Source organism: Harmonia axyridis, chromosome 6 (assembly GCF_914767665.1).
Source record: "Harmonia axyridis chromosome 6, icHarAxyr1.1, whole genome shotgun sequence".
NCBI lineage: Eukaryota > Metazoa > Arthropoda > Insecta > Coleoptera > Coccinellidae > Harmonia > Harmonia axyridis.
In genome coordinates this window covers 36,531,077-36,545,335 of record NC_059506.1, presented here as the reverse complement: position 1 = coordinate 36,545,335, position 14,259 = coordinate 36,531,077, and the positions used below count along the sequence as shown (strand labels likewise).

At 38.9% G+C, this 14,259-nt stretch overlaps 1 protein-coding gene across 2 annotated transcripts in view; it reads left to right on the top strand.

Moving 5' to 3' along the window:
- Window positions 1-14,259, top strand: part of LOC123683473 — an 85,582-nt gene that overhangs the window by 53,303 nt on the left and 18,020 nt on the right. For both annotated transcript variants that reach the window (XM_045622541.1, XM_045622542.1), the window contains exons 2-3: window positions 7,172-7,361; window positions 11,393-11,614. In XM_045622541.1, coding sequence (XP_045478497.1) covers window positions 11,529-11,614 — 86 coding nt within the window. In that variant the 5' untranslated portion in view covers window positions 7,172-7,361; window positions 11,393-11,528. The remainder of the gene's footprint in view (window positions 1-7,171; window positions 7,362-11,392; window positions 11,615-14,259) is intronic.

Genomic DNA, 14,259 nt, shown 5'->3' with positions numbered 1-14,259 from the left:
TGAATTGAACAACCATGATGTCCAGGAGCTGTGTTTCCAACAAGACGGCGCAACATGTCACACAGCTCGTGCCACAATCGATTTATTGAAAGACACGTTTGGTGACCGCCTAATTTTACGTTTTGAACCTGTGAATTGGCCTCCAAGATCTTGTGATTTAACACCGCTAGACTACTTTCTGTGGGGCTATGTAAAGTCATTGGTCTATGCGGATAAGCCACAAACCCTTGACCATTTGGAAGACAACATCCGCCGTGGTATTGCCGATATACGGCCACAAATGTTGGAACAAGTCATGGAAAATTGGACGTCCAGATTGGACTACATCCGAGCCAGCCGTGGCGGTCATATGCCAGAAATCATATTTAAAATGTAATGCCACAAGATTATCTTGCGGATAAATAAAATTCATGTCAATCGAATAATCCGCCCTTTATATCAACATCTACAGCAAAGACCAAAATTATATGCCTCCAACCCTTCTCTTCCGTAAATAATCACATCACCACGTCGGTCCCCTGAATCGATAAGTCCATTGGGTCCTTTCCCTCTTATTTTCGTATCCAGTTCGCACCTTGCCCAGTTGGACTTTCAATTACCGCCCCGATCCATTTCGTTCCTTTCCGTTCCAGGAAACTGGATCGAAATAACTCGCCGGAAAGAGTTAATTTCCACAGAAAAAAAAAGAACGGGCCGACCATAGACGACGGAATGAAGCAATTTAACCTCTGCAAGCACGCGCGCCCACTAGATTACAGCTTGCGCGGGCGAGAGGCCCGGTCCGTGAATTTCCACCTTAAATTGCTAATTGCTCGGATGATCCGGTTAATTGTACGAAAAAGGGGTGTACGTTGTTGATTTCGGGACGTACGTAATGAATAGAGTGGTGTCTGCATTCATGAGGGGGGAAATAAGGACGTTTTTAATGATGTTGAGGTATTTGTGGAACGTATCACTGCGAATTCTATGGTCTAACCTCTAATGTAAAGTCACAGAGCATTACATGCTATAATACACTCTATTAGTGTCACACACCGTCATTTTTGGTTCTCCTGTCAGTGTTCGGAATCCAAACAAATAAATTGTCATTCAAATTAGTACGATGTTGTTGAAGGAATTGGCTTATTTCCATAAATAAGAGTATTTGAGGAACGATTTCAGTATTAATTGATAGACAGAAGGCACGAGATTAATGCCAGTAAGTTCGAACTTGAAGTTCAACTAATGAACACGGCTTTTTACAAAATCTGGGGGAGGATACAAGATTCAAACTTACTGATATTAACCTCGTTCCTTCTGTCTATCAATTGATACTGAAATCGTTCCTCAAATACTCTTATTTATTTATGAAAATAAGTCAATTCCTTCAACGACACTGTACTAATTTGGATGACAATTTATTTGTTTGGATTCCGGACACTGACAGGAGAAACCAAAAATGGTGGTGTGTGTCACACTAATAGAGCGTATATAGGTGCCTTTTAAGATGCATAGAAAACCTGGTGTGTCTACTTATACCTGTAAAACTTTCAGCCAGAACGGGAGATTTTTACCTACTTGCTTTCGAGGGATCGCTTCTGATTCAGATGGCGCTTTCATCGTTTATATTTGACATTTCTCTCGATTCTTGGCTCTCGTGACCTTTGAGTTTAAAACAATAATATTTTATATTCTATGCTCGTAACATTCTTCATTACTCTGTCATTATATTCCATTCATTTCATTGAAAATTCGATAGGAACTGAATTGTAATTTATTGTGAAAGTTTGTAAAGTCTAAAATCAGTATTTCATTTTTAAACAGCGCCAGGCAGATAGCGGAAATTCGAAAATTTCTGAAGAGCGCCACCTAACAGAACTCTGGTGAGGCAGATCACCAAAGCAACAGGTGGATATCTCAAGAAGTCTGAAACAAAATCGAATCAGTACACACACCAGGGATTATATGCATCTTAGTACCTTTATTAGTATTTTAAGTTGAGAAGCTCAGAGTAATAAACATAGATAGAGGGAGCATATGTCATTTTCAGTAAGCAAATTTTCTCCCCAACATGAACTGTCAAGTTTGACAGGAAGCGCACGGAAATAAAAACATATCAGTGATACGATATTTTACTCAATTCGCGAGTTTCTCCACAAAGAACGCACTTCTTATGTCCCATAGTGGATCAACGTTTCATATCAACTCAAAATATATTGCAATGAATACCTTTATATATCAGAAATTCAGAAAACAAACTTCAAGCGCGCCAAACGACGTGAAACAACCGATGACACTAGGAGAGTAAAAGTTGCCAAACCTTAGATTTCAGCAGGTAGATACAGAAACTAATAAATATTCTGCTTATTATAAATTCGACAATTAGGAAAAATATCGGATTCCAAATATTCAAATTTGCATATTTAATCGGGAATAACTCAAATAAATACATTCCATTCAATATAATATCTATACATTCATAATGATATAGTAAAATTTTGGATTTGAAAATATATCACAATCCGACAACGTAATCTAACCATGTTGGGGAAATGTAAAAATTGCGTATACTCCCTCTATCTATGTTTATTTCTCTATGCATTGAACTACAGTACCTGTACATCTAATGCTTACATAAATATATTGACCCAGTTGATCTACCAACTCTTTATTCGAATAAGTTTTCAATTTTAATGAGACCTTCTTTAAATTCAAATCTAAACCCGGACTTTTATAAGGAGTGGACATATTTTAATCTTTGTGGAAAAAAGACGTTCCTCGAAAATATCGTTGAAGTACTGAGCGTAACTAAAACCATAGAAGCTTATTCAACTCACATGTCACTCGGACATTCAACACACGAACGAAAAAACATCGCGACCTCTGGCGACTAACGCTGGCGATAACCGCACAAAAGGTCGGTTCGTGAATTTTCACCTTAAATTGCTAATTGCCTGGATCATCCGGTTTAATTGTAGGAAAAAGGGGTAGACCCGGTTGATTTTAAGCCTTCCGTAATGAATTGTGCTCGCTAATGAGGCGCGGCCTACGTCGACGTTGGGGTTATAGATTTTGAGGTTAGGTTGATTATGGCAGTTTGCAGACGGGGGATTTTTGTGGAGGCGGCGGTGACGCCGTCTAAGGGGGGGGGGTCTGTGGTTGGAGTCGGACCTCCCACAGCCGCCTTTGCTGTATTTAATTTCATTAGACTTCCGGTCTTAATTGATTGAAAGCGGACGGTCTAGAGTATGTTGAATTGAAGCTAACATTTTCGTGTTTTTCTTCTTCTTATCTGTTTCGGTCTGCTTTCTTGTTATACGGATTGGACGACTTGCATGACAATGTTTTTCTTCGGTTACAAGCTGGCATGTTTATTTTCAACAGCTGTTCGTTTCTTTCATCGGAAAGTGCCGAACCTTTTTCTGAGGGGGGAAGAATGCTTAAAGAAGGCAGTTGAGCGCTTACAAACGTTTACCAATATCTTGTTGTCGGATGGAGCTCATTTTAAAAGGTGAAAATGGGTAGAGGCAGTTCAAACTCGTAGTTTATTTCTTTGTGAATACGTTAAGTCACACGCTTATGCAGATAATCCAATAACTGAATTAGAAATCAATTTGGTGCCAGCCCTGAATACTCTAGTGATAGTCTCTGTCGTAGTTTATAACCATCTTTGAGAATTTATACTACTAATACTTCTTTGGCAGTATTGATCTTGAACTGATCTCTCAAAAACAGAAATTCGCCATATTTTACAAGCAGGGAATATCCTACTATGAGCTGGTCCCTCATGGTTAAATTCTGCAATCTACTGTTAACTACTTGACCGTTTGAAGCTGACAATCAAGTTTGATCAGTACAACAACTTGTGGGCAGCCTACACATCTTTGATTGCGCGCCAGAAACTTCCAAAATAAGAATGGGAAGTTCTTATGCATCCACTCTATCACTAAGTGACTACCATCTGTTTTTGTCCATAGACAATGTACTTGGGGGTACAAATTTAGCCTCAATACGCTCTATTAATGTGACGTAACACACTGCCATTTTTGGTTCTCCTGTCAGTGTTCGGAATCCAAACAAATGAATTGTCATTCAAATTAGTACGGTGTCGTTGAAGGAATTGGCTTATTTTCATAAATAAGAGTATTTGAGGAACGATTTCAATATTAATTCATAGACAGAAGGAACGAGGTTAATATCAAGTAAGTTTGAATCATGTATCATTCCCCAGATTTTGTATAAAGCCGTGTTTATTAGTTGAACTTCAAGTTCGGGCTTACTGGCATTAATCTCGTGCCTTCTGTCTGTCAATTAATAGTAAAATCGTTTCTTAAATAATCTTATTTATCAAAATAAGCCAATTTCTTCAACGACACCGTACTAATTTTGAATGACAATTTGTTTGTTTGGATTCCGAATACTGACAGGAGAACCAAAAATGGCTGTGTGTGACGTCATCACTAATAGAGCGTATAGAGGTCAGTAAGAATTGGTTGTTCAAAGTTTTTGCCAATAGGGACATGAGCTTTCACAAGAAGGGAAATTTGAAGTTGGGTTCTTGTTAGCAACAAGTCATCGAATAGAAAGGAGCATATTTAACTCAAATTTCATGGTTGTGACACTTTTCATAAAGTATTGAAATAATAAAGCGAAAAATACGAAAATTCTTTTGCTCAATCTAATGGTTAACATCTGTGTGATTTACCATCATCAAGAAATAAAGTTTGTTATATTGAACGTTGTTATAGGTATGATAAAGCTTTCAGGAAACACATTGAATTTCTACAACAGGTATTATAAAATATTTCATTGTTTATGCCATCTTGTATTCCTTTCCCGTCGATGCTGCAATCCTGAAATCCTTAAAGTCCAGTCCCCAAGGCCCGTTCATTATTCATCAGTTCCCCATTCCACGGTTCCGCCCGGCAGATTAATAAAAAAAATTATTCATAAAGCCAAATCGCTCATTTATCACACTTCGCCTCGTCCTACTCCTCTGGCTCGTAATTTTTCGATGGAGATACGACAATGGTGTCCTCTTCTCCACTTTGTCTTGCCGTGTTGAAAGCTTTGTAGCGAGATGATTGATTACGTCTTTTTATGGAGTTAAAGCGATAGGACCTTTGTCGCGAGGCGCAAAGCTCGGTTCGGTCCATCATTTCTCGGAATATTTCCCGGATGCGAAAGATTTTTCAACTGGGCGAATTCTTTTTATTGTTTTTATCAACCAATTATTTTTATCGAATATGCCATTACCTCGACAACTTCCCTTATACATAGAATTCCTCATACCAGGACTGTAGTTATTAGGTGTACAACTTTTCTCGTGTCGTGTGTGATACCTTTAAATTTAGGATGTATTGGGAAGTGGATAAATATTGTCGTGTGTGATACCTTTAGATTTGGGATCTATTAGAAAAAGTAATGAGGAAAAGAGACATTTGCTTACAATAATTCATTAATAATTGTTTTAATAGTAATTTCAATGTTATTTGCAAACGATTTGAGAATAGAGCATTAGGTGTACAACTTAGGTGCCGTACGAGTTGAAGCCGAGAGATATTGAACGGCTTTTGTCTGCTTGTGAACAGCTGCTTGCAAGGCAAAGACGGAAAGGATTCCTGCATCGCATTGTGACTGGAGACGAAAAATGGGTTCATTAAGATAATCCCAAGCGCAGAAAATCATAGGGATATCCCGGCCAAAAAGAATATTCACGTTTCGAAGGTCACGCTCAGTATTTGAGTTGTTAAAACCAACTGAAACAATCACAGGCGATCGTTATCGAACGCAATTAATGCATTTGAGCCGAGTATTAGAAGACAAACGACCGCAATACAACGAGAGACATGATAAAGTGATTTTACAGCATGACAATGCACAACCCCATGCTGCGAAAGTGGTCAAGACATACTTCGAAACGTTGAAATGAGAAGTCCTACCCCACCCGCCGTATTCTCCATACGTTGCACCTTCGGACTATCTTTTGTTTCGATCAATGATATACAGCATGGTTGACCAGCACTTCCGGTCTTATGAAGAAGTAAAAAATTGTATTTTCAACGCGGGATACGTACGCTGCCCGGAAGATGGGAGAAAGTAATGGCAAGCGATGGACAATACTTTGAATCGTAAATGTATAATCAGTTTTTCACAATGAAGCCTCGGATTTCGAAAAAAAACGGTGGTAGCAAAGTTGTACGCTTATGTATATACGACGAATAGTCATTGGATCAACTAAATGAAGTCCTTCATCCTTTCTCCCAGTATTCACAAATGAGAACTGATTCGATAGAACAATTCGACAATTTATAAACGTTGTTGAAGTATGTATTTTTCCTCGATTAAATGGTATAACTTACTGAAAACAAATGACATATAAAATGTCGAAAAATAACAAGCAATGTTACTTTTATAACAATTTTAAATTGCATAATTCCTATTGGGAAACCTTATAGAACGAGGTGGTATACAATTGATCCAAAAAGATCGTTCTCCATTCGAAAAAAAGATGATAATTATGATTTTGATATAAATTCTGGATTTTCAACATTTAAAAGTTGAATTTTCCTCATTTTTCATCTCTTGAAATCAATTATGCCACTAAAACGAGATCCGAATCCTGATTTAATATGCATTCTTTATTTCAATACTTCTTTTACATCTTGAAAGGAAAAAGGAAATTCCTGACGTGTAAACAAATGTCATAAACTCCTAAAACCAGCCCCTGTTTATAAATAGTGCTCTTAATATTCCAGAAAATAAACGTTTATTACTATTCTCAGTGCTCCATCCATCTAAAAACTCGCTCCCTTCCATCCCAAACAAAGAACGTCTCAACCTCCAGCGTCCCGATCTCATCAACCCCTTCCTCAACCTCCTCAAGAAGCCACGAATCCCCCCTCCCCACCTGCACCAACCGAAAAAGAACAGTAATTTGCAGGTGCCTAAAAACCCGCCAAGAGAACGAAGAAGGAGATTATATTAATGAATAATGTTTTTGTTACCCTCCCATCCACATCAACCTACCCCCACCCCTCTCCGACGGCCGAAAATAGTCGTTAAGGTTTTACCCCCACTCTCCCAACCCTTCTTCCACGGCCGTCTAGAAAAAAAATTAAAAATTCATTTACGCGCCACAATGCGACCAGGAGAGGGGCCATTTCACAGCTAAACGAGCTTTTCCTTTCAGATTCCGGGGCACAATGGACGACAGAACGACCACCAGACGGGTACTCTGAGAGAGAAAGAGGGGGCATTGTTCAGATGTGATCGATCCTGCGACTCTGGGGGTTGAAGCCACAGCAGCGAGGTCGATGGTATGAAAATTATGGGTTGTTGGCTGCTGATACCGCTCCCACTGGCTGTGTTGTTCATCTTAGGTAAGAACCGAGGCGTTGCGGTAGGTCTACTAGATCGGTTTGGTGGAGCTACGAGTCGAAGGAACTACTTGGCCGGTAGGTCTATTTAACCGATGCGGTAGATCTACTGATCTATGTGACTGGTTTAACTACTTGAAGTTTAGTTCTTACAAAGCTTCATATTCGTATTGCTTATACTTGTATTCAGAGCTGATTGAACTACACTTTCAGTAGATCCAACAAGGCGTTTTATTTACTTGAGTTGTAAAGACCACGAACTGAAAATCTGTACATATCTAGAGTCAGTAGATCAACTGGGTCAATATATTTGAGTAAGCAGTAGATCTAGAGGTACTGTAGTTCATTGTTACTAGTAGGTCTACAAGAACGATAAAATTTCTTAGCTTGTAGGCTTGAACAGCTGATAATTTCATATGATATAGATATGCTGTGCTTGGATATTTTATCGTATCATCAATTATTATGATCCTTTTATGTTTCTACTTCATTTATAATTTTGAGGCAGATAATATTGAAGCAAATGTAAACATTGCTTGGTTTCTAATAAAACATTAGTTCAAATCAAATATATCATATACCAAACTTTCGACAATTTCCAAAATTGAAGATGATCTCTTTGTTACTCATTGCCAGGTGTTATTTAGCTTTATTTATGGATTTATTATTTACCCTGTGCACTTTTAAGCACCTTACAATTTAGCTTTATTGGAACTGATTTCGGATGATTCAGCTCCCATGACTTCCAAGCTGCCACTTAAACTATCCACGCGATTCTGCATGTTATGTGATGGTTGAAACTGATATGTTATCAACATTTGGATCTTCTGGGCAAGTCAGATTTTCTTCTGCATATCCTATGGTAGCATTATTTGACTCTCATCCACCCAGCTCTAGCAGATCTAATATGTCTACACCAGCGTTGACAAGAAATATTGCAGACGATCTTCTCGTATAATGATCCAGTGTACAAGCTTGGATTTTTGAGTTTAGCATAATATCTAGCCATTTTCTGAGGTATTTCAGAAAGTAGGCTGAACTGTCTATTCACCTTTTCTGTAGGTTGTCTGTCTTCTGTATGTAATATGAGGTGTTCCTAAGAGACGAAGATACATTCTCGATCTTGTTAGGTTAACCAGATTGTAGCTAAGATTAATTCTTGGCTGATAACAACAATGTTGCTGTTTAATTTCTTGTAGCAAATTCAGACTTGTTGGTTTTTTCTCCAATCGCAAAACATTGGATATTCTATTCGTATAAAATCTAGGATTCTTCATGAAGCAAATCTAAACATAAAGAGTGTTTTTTTAGAGCTGTAGAACTTTAAATGGCAATAAAACAATAATGAAAAGCTAGGTCTATTCCTAAATTGGACCTCCACAAACTCCCATTTGAAAAAATTCGAAAAGACCGACTTCAACCTCACCAACATTTCACATTCCCAAAGTGAATCCCAGGTCGATGGTGACCAATTCCGTAGCACGAGTCCCTACCCATAAAAGAATAGATCCCTGCTCCCGGATCGTATCCCGGTCCCGGAAAACCGCCTGGAACGGGCATAAATGTTGGATTGCGTACGTTTCAAACTGCCGGAAAAACTGGATGTCGGGTTCGCGTTGTCCTAACCTCTTTTCCGGCTGTGCATCTTCGAGCCTCGTGCCCCCTGGGGTCGGGAAATTCGGTGGATGCGGTCTGGCCGGTTTTCCCGTCGGAAAATTCGGAGACAGATGCACGGATCCGACGGAGCGGTGGCTGACGATGGGTTCCGTAAGGTTGTGAGCGTTTCCAGAACGACGAACAATAACAACAGCTGTTAGGGACGTGATAAAACGGGAAAATAATTGAAGATTTTCGAAGATGATGGAGTTTGCAATAAAATAAAAGGATTACAAATCGTTCAAGAGGAAATTTACATTAAAGAAAAATACACGAGAACTGATAAACATATTTTAGAGGCAGCCAATAGCGTAACTAACGGGTGTTTTTTTTCGAGGTATATAACTTTAAGTTGGCATTACTGTTCAAGATGGCGACCGATTCAACAGCTGTCAAGTGATTTATTCTCAGTTTGGTTTGGCAATTCATTATGAAAAGACTCACGCCTGAACAACGCTTGCAAATAGTGCAATTTCATTTCGAAAATAATGGTTCTGTGCGGAATACGTATCGCGCACTACGTCCATTTTATTTTGTTTAGCGATGAAGCGCACTTCTGGTTGAATGGCTACATCAACAAACAAAACTGCCGCATTTGGAGTAAAGCTAATACTTTTTCAAAAACGATGATGGACAGAACGTTACAGTCAATAGTGATCGGTATAGAGCCATGATTACTATTTTTTTCATTCCCGAATTGAACAACCATGATGTCCAGGAGCTGTGGTTCCAACAAGATGGCGCAACATGTCACACAGCTCGTGCCACAATCGATTTATTATTGAAAGACACGTTTAGTGACCGCCTAATTTCACGTTTTGGACCTGTGAATTGGCCTCCAAGATCTTGTGATTTAACACCGCTAGACTACTTTCCGTGGGGCTATGTGAAGTCATTGGTCTATGCGGATAAGCCACAAACCCTTGACCATTTGGAAGACAACATTCGCCGTGTTATTGCTGATATACGGCCACAAATATTGGAAAAAGTCATCGAAAATTGGACGTCCAGATTGGACTACATCCGAGCCAGCCGTGGCGGTCATATGCCAGAAATCATATTCGAAATGTAATGCCACAAGATTATCTTGCGGATAAATAAAATGCATGTCAATCGAATAATCCATCGTTGTTTTATTGCAATTTAAAGTTCTATAGCTCTAAAAAAAAACACCTTTTATGAGAAAAAGTATCAGAAGAAGAAAAAAGAAACCAAAAGAGAAACACTCTTCCTGCGTTGGATCATTCCGAGAAGTTCCTTCGAAACTTGATACTGTGGGATCTGAAAACATTTGGATCTTACCAAGAACTCCTCACTGGGTTCCTTACAGGGCATTGCCACTTCTAGAAGCACCTCATGAGAATGAGTCTAGCAGAAAACCACTAGTGCAGGTTCTGCTGGCACCTCTTCACCTTGTGAAAGAATGCCTCGCTATCGCTAGATGATTCAAAGAATATTCTGGACAAGAGCATTGTAGAGGTGAGGACGTAACTTCCTTGAAGGGAGGTGCTAGCCAGTGCAACAAATGCTTTGGACAAAAGTCGTAAGCAATTCGAAGTGGTTGAAGCCAACCAAGACACTTTTCCTCCTTTTCAATGCTTTTGTGAGGTCAAGGTTTGAATATGAATGCGTGATCTGGAGCCTTGGCTTAGAAAGTATACAGAGTCTGTGAGCTTTAGACTCAATGGTATCTATCCAGGCCCTGGTTAGCTACAGGAACTTTACTTATGTTGGTTCAAGGTTTACTCGTTGGAACGACTTAGAAACTCCTATTCAAGTCTTCTTTTCCTGAGAAATATCCTAAGTAATCCTTATTTGCTTGCTCCAGCCAAACTACATGTCCTAGATAACCAGTTCGTAATGTCACTTCCTTTCACTTGTGTCTCCTTATTCGCACTTCCTTATTTTTTCTTCAGTCTTTCATGACTATTTATCGATTCAAAATACCAAAGATAGGCTCTTCTGGATTCGTAGAGTCTCTATTGAAGTTGAATAGATAATTGAAGTTGGATCTGGCCTTTCTAAGAGCTTTTGGTTCAGCTCACGATCAGTTTCAATCACAAATTGTTTTCTTACGAATTAAGTATGTATCTTCTTTCGCCATTCCTTGATTTGGCTCGTCTGTTGAATGGTGTAGATTTCAAATAAGTGAATGTTTCTTAACAGAAATGTCTGTACCTCCCCCAAAGCCACATTCTGGGCCAACCTAACCCTAATATTAATTTCGCTCGTCAACGTTCGTTCCCATGGAGATCCCGAGAGTGGGGAGGGAGACCAAGGCCTCGAACCCCCTCATTCTCCCCGAGCTAATTTTCTAATGCATCTTCCTCCTGCGGAATTTGCGAACAAATCTCTAAAGCTATGAATTGTTGATGCAGTTGAAGGATTGCCAGCGCCACAGATAAGTCAACACGGTCAGCCCCAAGCAGGCTCCGTGAGCACTCCCATACCAGGCAATATATTATTCCCCGTTGGAGGCGGCGGAGTAGGAGGCATCAGAAGAACGCTGTCGGGATGGAGGGAATGGAGGCGAGCAGATCCGACCCTGATCCACAGTCTGTGGCGCAGCAAGATGGGCAACGGGATAAGGAAACAGCTGGGTGAGTACGAAAAAGCTTTTTTTCTATGATTATGTGGCTAATCTGTTGATTTTGGAGTAACTTGAAAGACGAAATCGTGCGGGAATATCTCACACAGATTTCGTGGTTATGATTTAGTGTGATAGTTAAAATATATTGAGATAGTTCATAATTGGAGGTACAAACTAAAATAATAGATCCCTCGGATCATTTTAAGACAAAAAAGTCCTATATACATGGGCCCGCAAGTTTTTTCCTCATATAATCTTCCCTTCACAATATATTCTACTTAAATTTGTCAAAGATATTCCAATTCAAAGATTTCATTATGTGATCTGCTAATTTTGGTTGAAAATCTACAGGGTGATATCAAAGATAGCAAAGATTAATGAAGATATAATGGTATAATCATCACAAAAAAGTGGGACTACAAGAAACACCCTCTCATTTTTCTTTGTAACTCTAATAGGAACAACAACAACAGTGTTTCCTGAATTTCAAATACAGTATTTGTAATTCCTTCGCCTGATTATGTTGATAAGGTTGCTGAAGAACACCAAAAACATAGTTCATTTTCAATAGCATATTAGATCATTGTCTATTTCGAATCTCTTGTGAACTTCCATAGAATATCCATGTATTATCTGTTGATGGAAATCTTATGGATATCCATCCCATGTTCGAGGATTGTTCGAGAATTGGACTTGAAAAAGTTATCCATAAGATATATTTGTGCTATCTGAATACTCAAATTCCAGTCAGAATAAATATTTCACTTCTTTAAATTGAAATTTGACTGTTTGAGTCACCTTCAAGATCAAGAGATCCTCCTACATTTCAATATCTTTTCTATAGGAAGGTCCATCTTTGCTTTAGAAATAGGCTTCAACCTAGGCAATCACTTCTTCATTACTGACAAATTTCTTTCCCTAAGTCAACTTTCAACAGTTATTGTCGATGAAGCAGAGTCTGAATAACTCTTATCAAATAATTGATTTGGTTACTCAGTTATTCTGCCTAGTTTTCATACATTTTTCAAACAACCAATGTAGCTTCACTTAACCTCCAATATCTCGATCCAGACCTCAGAGTAATAAACATGGATAGATGGAGCATATGTCATTTTCATTTAGCAAATTTCGTCCCCAACATGAACTATCAAATTTGACATAAAGAGCGCGGAAATGAAAACAATCAGTGATACGATATTTCACTCAATTCGCGAGTTTCTTCACAAAGAACGCACTTCTTATGTTCCATAGTGGATCAAAGTTTAATATTAACTCAAAATATATTGAAATAAATACCTAAATATATCAGAAATTCAGAAAACAAACTTCAAGCGCGCCAAACGACGTGAAACAACCGATGACACTAGGAGAGTAAAAGCTGCCAAACCTTGGATTTCAACAGTTAGATACAGAAAATAATAAATATTCTGCTTATTATAAATTCGACAATTAGGAAAAATATCGGATTCTAAATATTCAAATTTGCATATTTAATCGGTAATCACTCAATTAAATATATTTCATTCAATATAAGATACATTCATAACGATATAGTAAAATTGTAGATTTGAAAATATATCACAATCCGACAACGTAATCTAAACATATTGGGGAAATGTAAAAATTGCGTATACTCCCTCTATCTATGTTTATTACTCTATGATAAATATCTATCTGTTCTGTATGGATGGATGAGACGTCACTTTGACATGTAACCTCAAAATTAGTGACCATAGAATCTCTATAGGAAACACAGTTAGACGTGTTGTTAGAGACTGAACACAGAAAGTTATGCACTCTTTTTCTCTCCGTAATCCAAACCAAAGAGCATCTCTCATTCGCGATTCTTAATCTCCAATAATTCCTGTCAATTGGTCAACGTTAGCCGATTTTAATTAAAACCTTATTTCAACCCAAACGAAGCTCTCTCCACAACCCAATTCAGCTCCTCTCCTTCGCTATACCTTCCGCTACCCCCGTCGAAAATAGTTGAGACGTAGAAAAACGACGCCGCTAGACTTACATAGCGCGGCGTCCCGGAAATACCACGTCTGGATACGAGTTTGCCGCCGCCCCCGATTCAACAGGTCCTCCCGCTCTCGAATTTCAAGCGTTGAACCGTCCGGCTCACAGTCGACGAGTCGATGACTCGGAAGATTATCGTTTTCTGTGTACGCGTTGTACCGTGACTAACGATCATAGATCGCGCGGTTGGCCGAACACAGATTTCGATGGCGGGAGCGGGAAAGTTTCGATGGTTTGAGGCATAGAATCGGTGTTTAAAGGGGGGATGAAACTGACGGATGACAGAGCTTCGGATTGAAAGGTGACACAGTTGTATCGAGTGAAGATGGCGCTATTAGTTTGAGATAGAGCTTAGAATATAAAGGGTGTTTTTTTTTAGAGCTATAGAACTTTGAATTGCAATAAAACAACGATGGATTATTCGATTGACATGAATTTTATTTATCCGCAGGTAATTTTGTGGCATTACATTTTAAATATGATTTCTGGCATATGACCGCCACGGCTGGCTCGGATGTAGTCCAATCTGGACGTCCAATTTTCAATGACTTTTTCCAACATTTGTGGCCGTATATCGGCAATAACACGGAGAAAGATGTCTTCCAAATGGTCAAGGGTTTGTGGCTTATC